At 30.2% G+C, this 18,604-nt stretch overlaps 2 protein-coding genes across 2 annotated transcripts; both read right to left on the bottom strand.

Annotated features, from left to right (window-relative positions):
• Nucleotides 1-3,728: 3,728 nt before the first annotated feature.
• Nucleotides 3,729-6,477, bottom strand: LOC114165104 (NADPH-dependent aldo-keto reductase, chloroplastic-like). Its single transcript, XM_028049760.1, has 7 exons — nt 6,209-6,477; nt 5,808-5,858; nt 5,478-5,554; nt 5,278-5,365; nt 4,710-4,985; nt 4,269-4,511; nt 3,729-4,090 (listed from the first exon to the last, which is right to left on the bottom strand). The coding sequence occupies exons 1-7, from the start codon at nt 6,326-6,328 to the stop codon at nt 4,004-4,006; spliced, it is 942 nt and encodes a 313-aa protein (XP_027905561.1). The 5' UTR covers nt 6,329-6,477; the 3' UTR covers nt 3,729-4,003.
• A 7,937-nt stretch (nt 6,478-14,414) lies between these two features.
• LOC114167114 (NADPH-dependent aldo-keto reductase, chloroplastic-like) lies at nt 14,415-18,108 on the bottom strand. The gene is made up of 7 exons (XM_028052074.1): nt 17,872-18,108; nt 17,596-17,646; nt 16,884-16,960; nt 16,690-16,777; nt 15,678-15,953; nt 15,239-15,481; nt 14,415-14,775 (listed from the first exon to the last, which is right to left on the bottom strand). Exons 1-7 carry the CDS (start codon nt 18,091-18,093, stop codon nt 14,689-14,691), a joined length of 1,044 nt encoding a protein of 347 aa, XP_027907875.1. The 5' UTR covers nt 18,094-18,108; the 3' UTR covers nt 14,415-14,688.
• Between the last annotated feature and the right edge of the window lie 496 nt (nt 18,109-18,604).

The following is an 18,604-nucleotide window of genomic DNA, read 5'->3' as shown; positions in this document are numbered from 1 at the left end:
TTAATTTTAGAAATGAATACAAATGAGTAATCAAAAATAGAAATAACAAGAATTTTTCTCTCTAAGAATGTTAGAATATAATTAATCAAATAATAAATAATCAAAACATGAAATAATATAATAATAATTATTAAAGAAATAATAATAATGACATGTATCTGAATCAAAGAATATTAATCAAAGATGTAATACTATTAATAATAAAATTATTATAATAATAATAAATAAAAGATAAAAGAAAAATGACGTAAGGAGTAGAAATAGTCTGGGTTGAGGCACGCATAGTGCTATCCTTAGAGAGAAAACGTCCATATTGCACAGGACTAAACAAATACACAATCATGTGTTTCAAATCATATGCGTTTTTCTCCAAAGATACAACAATCCGTCAGATCGACCGAGTGCAGGATCTTCGAACCTTATGAACACCAATGTCTTAAAGATAATATAGAGAAGAAAATAACACTTGTGAGAAAACTCTAGTGTTTGTGGTTGTTTTATTGTTGTCCTTTTTTTCCATGCACCTAGGTGGTATTTATAGGTAGTAAAAGGAAACAAATAAGTAAATTGTAATAAGAATATAGTTATTAACCATAAAAAATATTAACCTATAAATTGAAGGTCTATAAAAACATAGTAACAATAATAAGTTTTTTTTTTTATTTTAATTATTTATTTTTTAAATTATAATAAAATATTTCTAACAATTATATCTCCAATGTTGATTTTTATATATTTTTTTGGTATAAGTTGAGTTCCTTAATTTTAAACTATTTCTTAATTTTATTCAAGCAATTTTAATATATTAATTGTAACTTTATTTAATTATATTATGCAGTTGTTTAGTACAAGTGAAATTTATAGTTAAAAAGGAATTGAACTATGTGAAATCGATGTTTTCACGAATTAAATAATGTGAAATAGATTTTTTTATTAGCAGATTCACAATTTTTTAAACTTTCAAATACACTAAATTAATATATTTTAAATTGTTTCATTTTTCAAATATATTTTTTTATTTAATTTAAATTCTGTCAATATTTTGCTTTTTATAAATCATTTCAATCATCAGTGACTATAAAAAAATTATATAAATACCATATAATTATTAGTAATTCAAAAATATTAATATTGATGCTTTTTAATCAATTCATTAAGATTTTTATAATTAATATTTAAAAAATTTACCTTTTTCTAAAATAATTTTAGTTAAGATTATTTTCAATTAGTGTAATTACAATTATTTAGACAGATTAAAATTATGAAGATATTTATGAAGATAAAAATTATTTTCCTAATTAATATTAGTAAAATACAATTCTATTGGATATTAATTGAAAGTTTTTCAAAAGCGTCTCCGATATTAACTTAACTGAGAAACTCTAAATAATATATCAATCTAATAAACTAAATAAAGGGTACAAATTTCAAATTCTTACATTTTAAATTAAATTTAAATTTTGAATTCTATAATATAATTACAGCAAACATTCGCTTAAGTCATTTTAATCTTGAAAGTTTAATGTGGACTTAATTGCGATACAAACTTGTAGAATTTTAGGAATCATATTACAATATAAAATATTATGGTCATATAATTATAATATAGAATATGATGGATGTTGGGAATTTTTAGGGAGTGTGAAAATATGAGAGATATGATATTTATGATAGATATAAGAGATATCTTATAGGAGGAACTTGTTATTTTATTTTAGTCATACACTCTCTCTATATATCACAAAATGTAACAAAATATAAAAGATAAGTAATTGGTCTGGATGAAGTTGAAGTTGACTAATGCAATGTTATCTTCAACTCATTAGAAAGTGTTATCAATTTTGATGTCAATGTAAGTGGGTTCAAATATTCTCCTTATTTATCGATAGTTAAATAAATCAAGCTAAGCTAAGGATGTGTTCGCTCTTTACCCTTCGTCACATTTTACAAAATGGTTAATCGACAATCACACATGAATGAATTGAAAATAATCGTCAAATGATGTTATGTGATTTTTTCTGAAAATAAAGTCACAAAATTATTAATCTGAGAATTTTCCCTTTCCAAAAGCAGATTTATGCGGGATGCGGACTTAAGCGGATGTTAATACTCTAACCTTGTATTTAAATATTGGTTAAAATACTTTTTTTGTCTCAATTTTCGTCAAGTTTTGTCAAATTCATACTAATTTTGTTTTTATGCTCAAATACGTCCTAACTTTCGTCAATTTTGTTCAATTTGGTCCTTTTTTACTAACATCGTTTACATCATTAACGACCATGAATAATGATTACCATGTGTCACTTTGTGATTTTTCTGATTTTTTTAATTTTTTTTAATTTTTTTCAAATTTGTTTTTATTTTTTTTTCAATGTCCACGTGTGACGTGTCAACCCAGCAGTCTGCCACGTGTCAGAGTCAATGTTTAATGTTTTATATTCAATTTGGTCTCTATATTCATTATTTTTGTTCAATTTAGTTTCAATTTTGTCTCTCTTGAAATTGGAACCAAATTTAATTTTTATATTAAAATTCATATTTTTTATTAAATATTTTTATTAAATATTTTAAAATTCACATCATTATAACTTTTATATAAAAATTAAATTTGATCACAATTTCGAGAGAAACAAAATTGTTCAATTTTAAAAAATAAAAAATATACATATTAAAAAAAATCACGAAGTGTCACGTGACAGTCATTGTTCATTATCGTCAATAATTTAAACAGTGTTAATAGAAAAGGACTAAATTGAATAAAATTGACCAAAATTAGAACCTATTTGAACATAAAAACAAAATTATGACTGATTTGATAAAACTTGACGAAAATTGGGACAAAAATAATATTTTAACCTTAAATATTCTTACATTTTAAATTAAATTAAATTTTTAAATTCTATAATCTAATTACTCTAAGAATTTTATTGAATTTTAAGACAAATATAGGAAATTTGAATTAATATCTTTTAAATTATTTACTTTTTTAAATATTTGTTTGGATAAAGTAATTCAAATTTAGTGAATTTTAATCTTCTTATTTGAAAAAATTATTTCAATTGCCACCAAAACTTAAACAACTATTTAAACATCAAATAATTATTACCAAGTAAACTCAAACTCCAATTGAGTTAAGTAGATTCACGCTTAAGTCACACCAAACTATGTAGGCCCAACTTAAGTTGAGTCTCCTTGAACTCAAACCCCAATTGAGTCAAGTAGTAGCTTAGGTCACACCAAACTATCTAGACCCAACTCAAGCTGAGTTGACCTAGGTCCATATCAAACCGATCGATATGCAAGTTAAACAATGTCAATCTAAACCTAGGTCGAGGAAGCATGGTCTGAACTCATATCGAAGCAAGTTTGGACATCCAAAATTTAGCCATCTATCTAAGTCTAGGTTGAATCACCAAATCTTGGTTGATCTAAATTACAAATATTAAAATATAAATTTAAGAATATGAAAAATATTTAGAATTTTACTCTTTAGGTAAAATTTGAAACTTAATTTTAAGTAATCTAATTATAATAATAAAATTATAAATTATAAATTTCTTTAAAATTTTCTTACCAAAAAACACATTTTGTTATAAAACATTTCAAATTCTCTAAAAAAAAAATCAACCATCCTATTAAAATGTCTTATCCAATCATGCTATAAGAAAATTTCATTCAGTTACCTAATTTAAGGTTTCAAATACCAATTAATCAAGTATACCATACGATTATAAGCACAAAGTATTGACATTGCAAGATAGAAATTCATTTGGCCACTAGTCAAATTCCCAGCACTAGGCTTTCTTACATCAAATAAAAGATACAACAATTGGCTACTTATTATGTGTTCTTAACAACAATAACACTTATGAAAATCACAAACACGCCTGAATCACTAGAACTGGTGGCTTTAAGATGGCTTTAAGATGTTAACAGGTAAAAAGGAAGAATCAATCTGCTTGACGAACAGTTTAACTGTCAACATCTCAATGATGAACATTTCTCAGACTTCACCATCCCAGAGCTCTTCAACGGTCTTATAGGCACCATAGGTCTCATCAACGAAAAATGTGGCCTTAATTAGCCTATCCTGTATGACCAAATTCCTTGTGTTAACTCAAAAAATCAAGCTTTAAGGCCACTTCTGGCATTATAATACAAGGTAGTTTTAAGACGGTAAAGGAACTACATACCAAAAAGAGAAAAACTAGAAAAAGCTTTTGACAACAAAAATTAAACACACCCAAAGTAACTAAGTAACTACTTGCCTGCTTAATTTCAGAGAACTTGGCGAATAGTTCTTCTGGAATAGACCAGTCAAAGACATCAAAGTTTTCCTTGATCCTGGACTCAGTAGTACTCTTTGGCAGCACACTTTGACCTGATTGCAATCCCCACCGAAGGGCCACTTGAGCTGGTGTCTTCCCCAATTTCTCTGCAACCTCCACGACAACAGGATTCTTAAGAATGTCACTTTTCAGATTCCCTGGTGAGCCTAGTGGAGAGTATCCCTGAAAAGAATTTTGTCATATATACAAACAGTTAGAATGCAAATATCAGAAAAATAAAGAATGGTTGTTAAGTATAAACTAGAATCATTTTCAACTAGCCCTGTAGACAATTTCACCAAAAAGTGATCATTTTCTTTGCAAGTGATAATTTATAGATGAAAGTACCAAGAAAATATGTATCATATACTCCATACTTACAGATATATGTATTCCTTTAGATTCACAAAATGCATGCAACTTTGGCTGCTGCCATCCTGGGTGCAATTCCACTTGGTTAACAGCAGGAGGCACTCTTGCTACATCCAACAAATCTTGAATCTTCTTTGAAGAGAAATTGCTCACTCCTATGGCTCTAGCCTTGCCAGAGTCATACAGTGCCTCCATTGCTCTCCATGTGCTGGGAATGTCTGGATGATCCAGATATTCTTTCTTGAATCCAACGGATCCACTTTTCATGCGGACTGGCCAGTGGATCTGCACCACAAATCAGTTTAGTTTGTATGAAGGAAGAGACTCGAGAATACTGAATGAAAAGGAATGAACCCCAGATAACTAAAGTTAGCAGCATTATATTGATGAAACCACTGATTTTTGTTCAATGGAGAAAGCCTTGTAAAATAATGCTAAAAATATACTCTTAGACCTTAGACCCTCTTTTTCAAATGTCAAACCAGTGTATTGCTAGTTTGCTACACTTATTTAATTTGAATGTAGAGCACTTAATCTTCACCCAAATCGCCAGAATTCACGTATTAATAAAGCTTACCAGATAGAGATCAATGTAGTCAAGTTGCAAATCATTTAATGTTTTATCCAATGCTTTTGGCACATCTTCTGGAGCATGATCATTACACCTGAAAATATAGCCAACAAAGCAAAGGATCTCCTCTCAGCAACAAAACAAAATACACACAATCTTTTCCAACTTTCAAAAAAATAGAACACAATTATCAAAAGACAGCAAACCAGAGTTTGGAAGTTATCCATATGTCCTCACGCTTCAACACTCCATCATCAAAAAGCTTCTTAAGCGCAGAACCAATCTGTGAAAACCAAGATTCAGAATAAAATCTCAATTAGCTTCCAAAATTGACTGAGTAATATCTACTTCTCTATTTTTATTAAAACAAAACTATACAACATCAACATCATAAACTTCAACAACCCACAGTTAACAATTCTTCACAGTTCACATGTTATGTCAGAGCAAAGGCAATACTGCAAAATCAATAACTGAAAAGATAAAACAAAAATGAACCCTGAAATTTAAAAGTTATCAACTTGAATTATTATTACCTCTGCTTGATTTTTATAAGCTTCAGCACAGTCAATGTGCCTGTATCCAACCTGAACAACGGTGACCCAACAACAAAATCAGTTATCACTCCCACATAGGAAAAATCGAAACAACAAAAATGTTCCCAAAACAGATAAATCCAAAAAAAACCGCTACAAAAATTCTCTTTTTATTCGACGTTTTAAGAAAAAGTTCTAACAATGATTAACCCCATCGGAGAAACAAAATGTTGACAAGCTATTCTATCAACAAGATGTGGATATGGTATTAATCAATCCTGGACTACTTAAATAAGTAAAAACCAAAATGCTATAACTTTTGGTAACACAGAAAATTTCTTTGGGTAGTTTATGCTATTGAAAAAGGGGGAAAATGTTAATTGAAGTAAAGTTTTAGTTACCTCAATAGCTGTGGTGACTGCTTTTGCTACAACTCCTGGTTCAGCTTGCCATGTGCCCAACCCAACAGAAGGAATCTTGGCCCCTGTGTTCAACTCAAAGAATTGGATTAACTTTGCCATTTCTTTCTCGATGATGATAGTAACCACAATTTGGTATAAAAGGATCAAAACACTGGTTTAGGGTAAGTTGACCATTGTCTAAGTTCGATGCAAGTTATCTATTTATAGGAAAAAATATGAACATGAAGCAGTGAATGGTGAAAGTGTGCGGTTTGGGAGATTAGATTTGCCATGGTCAGTTCTTTTATTGTTTCGTGCAATCAGACAAGTAGAATCGTTGGATGAGAATCTACAGTTCAGATTTTGTGTTGTATAGTGAATGTGAACCGTCGATGCTTATGAATGGTTTGGATGACGTTAGTATGGGCTTAGAAGAAAATAGTAACTGTAGGGAATTCAGATCCATGGTGTTAGGTGTTCACATGAAAGCGAAAAGCTGATATATGCACATACGTCATGTACGAAGAGATAAAATCCAATGTTAATAGTGAATATGGCACTCCTCCCCCATGCACATGAAAACATAGTTTATATAAAATTAAAGCTAAAAGTTCCTCAACATAGATGAAAAAAAAAAGTTAGACATGTTTCTGGGTTAACTTGATACTTGTACACTTGATTTTGTCACTCAATATAGTAAACTTGATATTTGATTAATTAATAATGAAAAAAAACTCCTCATGTGAAGTATTTTTGAAGGGATTTCTTTTATATTTTAAATTTAATGAATTCATTTGATACATGGTCATTTTAAAATGTTTAATAGAAAAAAAAAACGTAGAAAGCAAACAATGATTTTGAGTTCAATGTGTCTCAGTCCTTTATTTCATCATTTAGCTTGAAAAACATTAGGAAAATAATTTTTTAATAATTAAATTTTGATAACTTTTCCTCATATTTTGGAGTGGCATCTTTTAGGTGGCTTTCCATTTATTCATCTTTCTATATTTCAAAACCACTTAAAAATGTCACTTCAGATTGTAAAAGAAAGTTGTCAAAATATCATTATCCAATGAAATTATTTATGTGGTACTATTTATCACTGTGTAATGATCAATATAGTTGAACATGTGGATTAGTCAACCTATTTAGGAATAAGCTCGTACTGGTATAAGTTTAAGCTCATAGTAGTGGTGACAATGTGGGCCAACCTAGCCCGTTTTACGACCCGCACGGCCCACAAAATGCAAGTCAACTAGCTCGCCCCATGTTGACTAACCCGTCCCGCATAGGTTTTGGCTTGCAGTCCTGCGAGTCTGTCAACTTTTTTTTTTTTAATTCTTATGATAAAGCTTTCGATGCTCAATAAATTAGAAAACTTTAACAAATTCACGAAATTAAGCAAGAACTTTGTGAAGTTGAATGATAAATTAATAAACCAACATTTGTATCATATCCATATCTGTACTTTGACATGCACGATAAATTCTTCAAATTTTAGCACATTCAGAAATAAGTAAGACTTGTATTTTCCAATCATACAAGAATTTGGAACATTCATGCAGAAATCCAGAAGGAAAGTAATTAACGTACACAAGTGTAAGTTTTTCTTTTTTGCGGGTCGCGAGCCAGCTGGCCCTGTCCCACCTTGCCTCTAGCTCGCACGGGCTGAGCTTTTGCGGGCCAACAGGCTCAATATGTCAGCCAGTCATGTATTTTTTTCGACGGGCCGATCTGTTGGGCTAAGCCTACATTGTCACCCCTAGCTCGTACTCAGCATGTAATCATATATAACCAACATTTTAAATTAATTCTAATTTTTGCAAAATTGCGTTTGTTATATGGCTAGAGAAACATTTATACAAGAACCAAAATATGCATAAGGAATAAATTCAAACATTTTATAGTTGCAAAAATCTATAAGGAATAACAACAATAAAAAAATAACAATAACAATAAAAAAATATAACATTAATTTTTAAAAACTCTTTCAAAGTAAGAAGTAAAAATAAAAAATCCATATGCACAAGTTAGTCAATCAAACTCCACTAAGATCTAATGTGGATATAATAGAGTCAAATCAAAAGTACAAACAAGTGTTTACAATTATCAATACTTTAAAGCAATAATACTCTCAAATTTGAAGAACCATATCGAGGTAACCATTAATCCGATAATCTGACAACAAGTTTCAACCTTTTGTCTCGGCTTATTATAATCAACACACATTTTATGTGTATAGTCTTTAACCACTAATATGACCTTGTACCTTGAAAGTGTAGAATTAGTCTTTTGTTTCACCTTGAAAAACTACATGTTCTCTAAACCCCTTTTATCCTTTGGCAATTTTATCAAGTCATAACTATGACTATCATGCAAAGATTTCATCTCATCTTGCATTGCATAACCAATATTATTTTTCTTTACTTCATAAAGCTTCTTCAAAGCACCCATTTTCTCTACCATAAGTCAATATTACATACTTATTAAAAGGATATCAAGAAGATAGTTTCATTAGCCTGTTGAACCTCTTAGTAGGGACATGTGATAACTTGAGTTTATCACTGAGATCATCATCATGTAACATATCATGTTCTTCTTGAGCATCATCAATTGAAACCTCTACTACATCTTCAACTTATTGATAATTAACACCGGTATGTTGCTTTAAATAGTAATTGACATGACTTGTACCCCAAAACCATTAATCACACCTCAAAACTATTCACCGGATTTCATAATCGGATCTTCATCAAATTTATAGGATTTATTTCCCATATTATGTATTTTAGTTTGTTGTTCAGATCTGGTGAGCCAAACCAAAATATGAAATCTGATGAATAAATATCTTACCCAGATTATGTAATATGATTCCTCTGCAACTAGAACTCAGATATCTGATTCATTTATTTAATTATTGAATATATAATAATAAGGGAGCAAAATTGAAATGACTGGAAAATTTGGAGATGCGAGAAGAAAACAATGGGTGCATGAAGAAGCCACAAATTGTTAAGTGTTTGAAAAATGTTATAAAATAAGTGTTATGGGAAAAGAAAATTCCAATCCAAAGCTTAAAGAAATGGAAATACATCAATAACATAGGAGGTGTTTCAATAGTCAGTCAAACTAAAAAAAGTAAAAGGGGTGAATATAGAAAACATGAGGCTTTTAAAAAAAAATAAAAAATAAAAGAACAAGAATGGGCTAGGCCATACTCCATTTTCTGATTGCTTTTGTTATTATATTTTTTACATATTATTATTTTTATATAATTCTTTATTCCTAAAACATCTATTATATCCATTATCTATTATTATCATATAATAAATTATAATATGAGAAAAGAAAATACTAAAAAAAATTATATTATTATCTATGTATATTTTGTTGACAAATATTTAAAAAGTTAATTTTTAAATCATTTGACAAGTGTCTCGAAAGAAATTTTTTCAGTCATTTATTTTTATTTATATTTATTTTGTTACCAAATATGCATAGCAACTATTTAATAAAAAATAGCATAAATCATATATATATATATATATATATATATATATATATATATATATATATAACTTCATGTAAGGTTTTGAATAGCTTATTTGTGACAATATATTTTACTTTTGTTTTTAAAAAGAATATTATTTAAAAAGTAATATATATTTATTGATAATAATACAAATTATTGACATTGTCATATAAAAATATTGTCAAAAAAAAGTTAAAATAAATATTAGTAATAAAAAAATCACACTTCTTAATATTATAAAATTTGTTTTATATTCTCTGAATGGACTTTGTGGTATTTTTAACTTGAAAATTACCGTTTAAGACTTTAGTTAGACCACTAATTGTTTTAAATCTAATAACAATACTAATTAGACCACTGATTATTGAAAAAATTAAACATATTATTTAATAAAAAATTGATAAAAATAATTGTTTTAAAATATACTATTAATGCATTTGTATTATTATTAAATGAGTTTAGAAATATATATTAATTAGACGAGTTTAATAATATACAATAGACAATTATAACAATAAACATTTTATGAGTCTAACAATATACATATCAAACGAGTATGTTTATATACTGATTAGACGAATATAACAAAAATTATTAGATGAGTCTAACAATACACAATAAACAAATTTGTTTATACACTAATTAGATGAGTATAAAAAAATGTAAGACCCACTTTATTTTCTGCCCTTATTTTTAAAGGTCCACCCTAATCAATTGGGCCTAAAGGCTGGCCCATAGGGTGCCAAGGCCCCTAAAGCAGCCAAGGTCCTTCATTCTGCACTCACTTGCCAAAATCAGTGCTCTCACTCTTACCTTTCCTCTTCACAGAAACTCTACTAGGGCTCAGTACCACCATGGTCAAGCTAGTCCGAACTCATTCCTTCTTCACCTAAGTTATCCCTCATCTCGTACTTCCATTTTTTCTAGCATTGTTGTCTTGGTTCCAACAAGGTTCCCTCTTGGTAACCTTGTTTTCCTCTATTCTACCATTTTTTCCAACTTAGTAATTTGTTCCCAGAGTTGTGGTGCTCACATATACGAGTCTTTTGGCTAGCTCTTTCCAGATAAGGGAAGCTAGGATTTTTTTACGCTTTTATAAATAATGTGCCTGTTTTAGTTATGTTGGGTGTTCTTGATGATTTGATGTGATTTTGATGGTGTGAAAATAATTTGTGTATTGTTTATGGATGGATTTTTGGCTTTGCATGCGTGAGAGCATGTGAGATCTGCTATGCTCGCCTAAGCGAGTTGTTTCTCGCCCAAACGGGAAGCTCTCGCCTAAGCGAGCGTGGCAGTAACTCGCCCCCTTTAGTTTCGAGTGCTCGCCTGAGCGAAGGCCTCTCGCTTGAGCGAGAACTCGAAGTACTCTTTGTTTTCAATCTCGCTTAAGCGAAAGCTTTTCGCTTGAGCGATAGACCCCTGTCGCCTGAGCGAGAGCTCCTTAGCTTGAGTGAGATTGGCAGCACAATTGTTTAAATGTTTGTATGCTCCCATGATTGATTTGTTCACCCTTTTAAAGCATGAAATATGATGCCAACGTTTTATACAACGTGCTTGTGTTTTCTTAAATTTTTGTTGTTTGGGATTTTGTGTTTTTACATGTTGAAACTAGTGAAAATCTGTCAGTTTAGCTTAAGCGAGAAATTTTAGCTTAAGCGATACCAGTCTAGCTTAAGCGAGAATTTCTAGCTTAAGCGAGACCAGTCTAGCTTAAGCGAGAATTGCTGCAGAATTTTAATTCCTTACTTTAACTTGAACTTGTGGATTGATTCAATTACTTTTAAAAGCATGAATTGGGCGAATGGGTATGAGTAGAATGGTTTGTGGTCTGTGATTGATAAGTTTAACATGACCTTGGCATGTGACTTGTATGAGATGGTTAGTAATCAAAGTGGCATGGTGTCGGTATGAATTACACTTCTATATTCATGGATTGGGAAGGATGATTTGGAATGGATTCAACATGGAACATGTATGAGGATGGATTATAAAGGTTGGCATGAGATTTATAAGCATGATAAATATTACATGATTGTTTGAATATGATTGGTATGTTGTCAATACGTATTTTCGTAAGCCTCTAGGTGAGACCTCATGGTGGTGCTTCAGTGGTCGGGACATAATTCCATGACCCCTGTTAGTGGGAGTTCATGGTGGTGCCCCATCTATATAATTTGGTAAGGATTTAAGGTAAGGTTGCATTTTGACACTCTAAAGAGTCAGTTAGTCACACTTAGAGCGGACTGACTCTTGTGGTGAAAGTAGCAGAAGGCCTGAAACTCATTAAGGGTTAACCTTGTGTGTGGGGGATTGAAACATTGTAACACTTGTAACACTTAGCTCGGGGATGAGTAGAGAAATCCACCACAAGTGCAAGCATCCGCTGAATCCGACTAGATTATATGTATCCGGATGAGTCGAGTTTGAGTCTTAGTGTATTGTTTGAAGGGTCATAACATGTTTGGATGATATATACTGATTGGAATGTGAAATAGCATGTAACTGTATGATAAACTATTTTATACTCTAGCTTACCCTTTTGCTTGTTTGATTGCTTGTGTGTGGTTCTTCTCCTTTTGCGATGATCATCAATTTATTGATGTGAGCAGATGCGATGAACACCTGAGGTCAACAAGGAGGTGATGGTTCCGCTGCGTAGCCCATCTAGGCTGGATTCTACTGTCAAGTTCTTGTATTATACTTTGTATCTGGCATCGAGGTGTGTCTTGGTTTCTTTTAGTTTTATTTCTGGATATTGTAAGGAGTAGTGGTTATACTCCCAGATTTGTTTCTTCTATCCCATCTGTGTGACATTTCATTTAAATTAAAGATATTATTTAAATGGGGTGTTAAAAAAACATTAGACAAATAATCTCATATATTAATTAAACTAATCTAACACTACCTTGATTAGACAAATATAACAAAAAAATATTAAATGAGTTTAGACAAATATAAAAAAATATTAAATGAATTTGTTAATGCATTATTATAAGTCTTTGCTAGAAAAAAATAAATAAAAGGAGTGACATGGCCGGAAGAAAAAAAAATCAATTGAGATTTTTGTTTCTGTATTATATTATATCTTCAATGTTGATTTATATATATATATATATATATATATATATATATATATATATATATATATTGTATAAGTTTAGTTCCTTGATTTTTAACTATATATAATTTTGGTTCTTAATTTTCTTAAAGCAATTTTAATTTTTTAATTGTAACTTTATTTAATTATATTATGTACTTTTGTGGTACAATTGAGTTTTACAGTTAAAAAGGACTTGAACTATGTAAAATCGATTTTTTCACGAATTAAATAATGTGAAATCAATTGTTTTTAGAAGATTCACAATTTTTTAAACTTTTAAATAAACTAAATTAATATTTTTAATTTTTTTAATTTCTAAAAGTAATTTAAATTCTGTCAATTTTTTATGTTTTTTAATAAATTATTTTAACCACCATTAACTATAAATACATTATATAAATACCATATAACTATTAGTAATTCAAAAATATTAATATTAATGAATTTTTAATGAATTCATTAAGATTTATATAATTAATATTTACAAAATTTACTTTTTTCTAAAATAATGTTAATTAAGATTATTTTCTGTTAATGTAAATTAAAATTATTTAGATGGAGATTTATTAAGATTAATTTTTTTAATTAATATTTGTAAAATACAATTTTATTGAATATTAAATGAAAGTTTTTCAAAAAGCATCTCCAATATTAACTAACTTAAGTGAGAAACTCTAAATCATATCTCAATAAAATAACATTTCAATCAATAGCAAATTAAAGAAAAAAGTACAAAATTTCAAGTTCTTACATTTTAAATTATATTAAATTTTAAACTCTCTAACCTTTGTTTAAATAGGGAATTTTACCATTTTTAAGACATTTAAATAAGTGAAATTTGAATTGATTTCTTTTCAAGTTATCTTATTTTTTAAATATTTTTTTATATTAAGTAATTCAAATTTGGTGAATTTTATTTTTTTATTTAAATAAAGTATTTTAATTACCAACAAATTTAAAAAACTATTTAAATTTAAAATAATTATCATCAAATAGACTTAAGTCCCAAATGAACTAAATAGGTTCGCACTTAGGTTACAAGACTCAATTTAAATGGAATCATCTTGAATCTAGGTTAATTTGAGTTAGTCTAGATCTAGATTGAACAAAGTGGTCCAAGTCAAGAAAAGTCTATTTACGTATAGGTTGAGCAAGCTCAAACTAATTAAGATATCCTACATTTAGTCAATTGTATCCGAATTTAAATTGAATCAAATTGACTCAAAAGATATCATATATTTAGTCAAGTGCATTCGAATTTAAATTGAATCAAATTGTCTCAAATCGAGGTCAAATCCACTCAAATTACAACGATTAAAATTTAAACTTAAAATGAAAAATATCAAACTTTTTACTGTTTAGGTAAAATTTAAAATTATTAAATTCTAAATTCTAAATTTTCAATTTCTTTGAAATTTTCTTACCCAAACAACACATTTTGTTATAAAACATTTCAAATTCCCTAAGAAATAAACCACCATCTTAAAATGCCTTACCAAACATGCTATAAGAAAATTCCATTGAGTCACCTAATCTAAGGTTTCACATACCGGTTAATCAAGTATACCACACGATTATAAGCACAACATATTGACATTGCAGATAGAAATTCATTTGGCCACTAGTCAAATTCCCAACACCAAGCTTTCTTACATCAAATAAAAGATACAACAATTGGCTAGTTATTATGTGTTCTTAACAACAATAACACTTATGAAAATCACAAACACACTTGAATAACTATAAGTGGTGGCTTTCAGATGGCTTTCAGATGTTAACAGGTAAAAAGGAAGAATCAATCTGCTTGAAGAACAGTGTAATTGTCAACATCTAAATCATGAACATTTCTCAGACTTCACCATCCCAGAGCTCTTCAAGGCTCTTATAGGCACCATAGATCTCATCAACGTACAATATGCCCTTAATTAGCCTATCCTGTATGACCAAATTCCTTGTGTTAACTCAAAAAATCAAGCTTTAAGGCCACTTCTGGCATTATAATACAACATAGTTAAAGATGGTAAGGAACTACATACCAAGAAGAGAAAGAACAGAAAAAATAGATTATACCAAGGGCATGTTTAATTCCCTTATCACACTTTCTATTTTGTTTAAATAATTGTTTTACATAACAAATACTCACTCAAACATCCATTACTCATCCAGAATCTTCCAAGTTTTGAAAACTTATCATCAAAATCTTTAAGTTTTGAAAGTTATTTCAATGTAAGTAGTTTGAAATCTAGAAGAACAGAAAGTTTCTCTTTTTTGTCTTCTTCAACTCTTCCCCAATTATACACTTTGTCCTATGCAACCTGGTTAATTGAATCTTTAAAACTAGAAAAAGTTTTTGACAACAAAAATTAAACACACTCAAAGTAACTAAGTAACTACTTGCCTGCTTAATTTCAGAGAACTTGGCCAATAGTTCTTCAGGAATAGACCAGTCAAAGACATCAAAGTTTTCCTTGATCCTGGACTCAGTAGTACTCTTTGGCAGCACACTTTGACCTGATTGCAATCCCCACCGAAGGGCCACTTGAGCTGGTGTCTTCCCCAATTTCTCTGCAACCTCCACGACAACAGGATTCTTAAGAATGTCACTTTTCAGATTCCCTGGTGAGCCTAGTGGAGAGTATCCCTGAAAAGAAATTTGTCATATATACAAACAGTTAGAATGCAAATATCAGAAGGATAAAGAATGGTTGTTGAGTATAAACCAGATTCATTTTCAACTAGCCCTGTAGACAATTTCAGCAAAAGTGATCATTTTCTTTGCAGTGGATAATTTATAGATGAAAGTACCAAGAAATATGTATCATATACTGCATACTTACAGATAAATGTATTCCTTTGGATTCACAGAATGCATGCAACTTTGGCTGCTGCCATCCTGGGTGCAATTCCACTTGGTTAACAGCAGGAGTCACTCTTGCTACATCCAACAAATCTTGAAGCTTCTTTGAAGTGAAATTGCTCACTCCTATGGCTCTGGCCTTGCCAGAGTCATAGAGTGCCTCCATTGCTCTCCATGTACTGGGAATGTCTGGTTGTTCCAGATCTTCTGTCTTGATTCCAACGGATCCACTTTTCGTGCGGATTGGCCAGTGGATCTGCAGCATAAATCAGCTCAGTTTGTATGAAGAAAGAGATTCAAGAGAATACTGAATGAAAAGGAATGAACCCCAGATAACCAACGTTAGCAGCATTACATTGATGAAACCATCGAACTTTGTGCAATTGAGAAAGCCTTACTTGTAAAATAATGCTTACAACATACTCTTAGACCCTCTTTTTCAAAGAGACAAAAATTTCATGTTGGTTTGGAATCATTAGTCCCACTATATGGGTCTTCTTTTTCAAACTAGAAGGAAATCCCGTATTTCAACCAAACTAGTAGAAATCACACGAATTTCAACCAATAAGAAAAAGTTTGTTGGAAATTTTATATCGGTCAGAGATAACACAAGTAGGACAATCCTTATTTTACAAAGTTCATTTTGTAAGGATGTGGTGTTAGAGTTTATGTTAGTGAAATTTGGTGAACCCATTATTACCCGTTATAGGATCATCCACAAATATATAGTTTCACACGAAATGTACATATCTTATTGTGAAAGGATATATTGAAGATTTTTTATCAACTACAGATAAGATCAATTTTCGATATATAAGTAGAAAGAATCCTTATGAACTAAATTTTGTAAAATTAAGTTAAATTTAAACTCAATTTCTAATAAAAATAACATCAAAACAGTGTATTGCTAGTTTGCTACACTTTATTAATTTGAATGTAGAGCACTTGATCTTCACCCAAATCTCCAGAATTCACATATTAATAATGCTTACCAGATAGAGATCAATGTAGTCAAGTTGCAAATCATTTAATGTTTTATCCAATGCTTTTGGCACATCTTCTGGAGCATGAGCATTACACCTGAAAATATAGCCAACAAAGCAAAGGATCTCCACTCAGCAACCAAACACACAACCTTTTCCAACTACCAAAAGACATAGAACACAATTATCAAAGGAAAGCAAACCAGAGTTTGGAAGTTATCCATATGTCCTCACGCTTGACCACACCATCGTCAAAAAGCTTCTTAAGAGCAGAACCAATCTGTGAAAACCAAGATTCAGAATAAAATGTCAATTAGCTTCCAAAATTGATTGGTTTCTCATTGAGATGAGAATGGATCGGGTACAGATAGTGTCCACCTTTAATCCGATTCTTTTAAAAAATAATTACGAGATTTTCTAAAGTCCACATAAACTCGTGAATATCTGTATACCCGTGAATATATAAAAAAAAAATATATTTTATAAATTATTTAAATAAAATTTAACCTAATAAAATAAAATATAAATAAAATTTAAATTTTAATTAAATTTAACTTAAAAAAATTTAAATTTAATTTAAATTTTAATTTCATGTGAATAACACACGGATAGTATGATATCCACGTAAGCGTGAATAATAAATATCTGCACAAATTAATTATCGGCCACAAACTTTTTCTGTGAATACCCGAGTGCGGATATTTCTTTTTCATCCCTAATTCCATCTACTTCTCTATTTTTATTAAAACAAAACTATACAACATCAACATAAACTTCAACATCCCACATATAACAATTCTTCACAGTTCACATGTTATGTCAGAGCAAAGGCAATACTGCAAAATCAATAACTGAAAAGATAAAACAAAAAATGAACCCTGAAATTTAAAAGTGATCAACTTGAATTATTATTACCTCTGCTTGATTTTTATAAGCTTCAGCACAGTCAATGTGTCTGTATCCAACCTGAACAACGTTGACCCAACAACAAAATCAGTTATCACTCCCACATAGGAAAATTCGAAACAACAAAAATGTTCCCAAAACAGATCAAACCAAAAAACCAATCCTGGACTACTTAAATAAGTGAAACACAAAACGCTATAACTTTTGGTAACACAGAAAGTTTCTTTGGTAATTTGTGTTATTGAAAAAGGGGAATATGTTAATTGAAGTAAAGTTTTTAGTTACCTCAACGGCTTTGGTGATAGCTTTTGCTACAACTCCTGGTTCAGCTTGCCATGTGCCCAACCCAACAGAAGGAATCTTGGCCCCTGTGTTCAACTCAAAGAATTGGATTAACTTTGCCATTTCTTTCTCGATGATGATAGTAACCACAGTTAGATATAAAAGGACCAAAACACTGGTTTTTGATAGGTTGACTATTGTGTAAGTGCGATGCAACTTATCCATTTATAGGAAAAAACATGAGCATGTAGCAGTGAACGGTGAAAATGTGCGGTTTGAGGGATTACATTTGCTATTGTCAGTTCTTTTATTGTTTGGTGCATTCAGACAAGTAGAGTCGTTGGATGAGAATATACGGTTCAGATTATGTCTTGTATACTGAATGTGAAGCGTGGGATGCTTATGAATGGTTTGGATGAAGTGAGTGTAGGAATAGGAGAAAATAGTAAGTGTAGGGAATTCAGATCCACGGTTTTAGGTGTTCACGTGAAAGCGAAAGTTGTGATATATGCACATATGTCATGTACGGTACGAAGTGGGAAAAGTCAGTGTTAATAGTGTATACGGCACGCCTCCGCATGCACTAATCGGTTTACCTTTTTTATTTGTTGTTCAAGTTATAATGACTTGTATTTTTGAAGATGGTGATGGATTAATAATATGTAAAATTAAAATAAAGATAGTTTATATAAAGCTAAAACTAAAAATTCCTTAACACATATGTGAGAAACAAAAA

Source organism: Vigna unguiculata, chromosome 10, assembly GCF_004118075.2.
Source record: "Vigna unguiculata cultivar IT97K-499-35 chromosome 10, ASM411807v1, whole genome shotgun sequence".
In the NCBI taxonomy this organism is placed as follows: domain Eukaryota; kingdom Viridiplantae; phylum Streptophyta; class Magnoliopsida; order Fabales; family Fabaceae; genus Vigna; species Vigna unguiculata.
The sequence above is the reverse complement of the archived record's forward strand: the minus strand, read 5'-3'. Positions and strand labels throughout refer to the sequence as shown.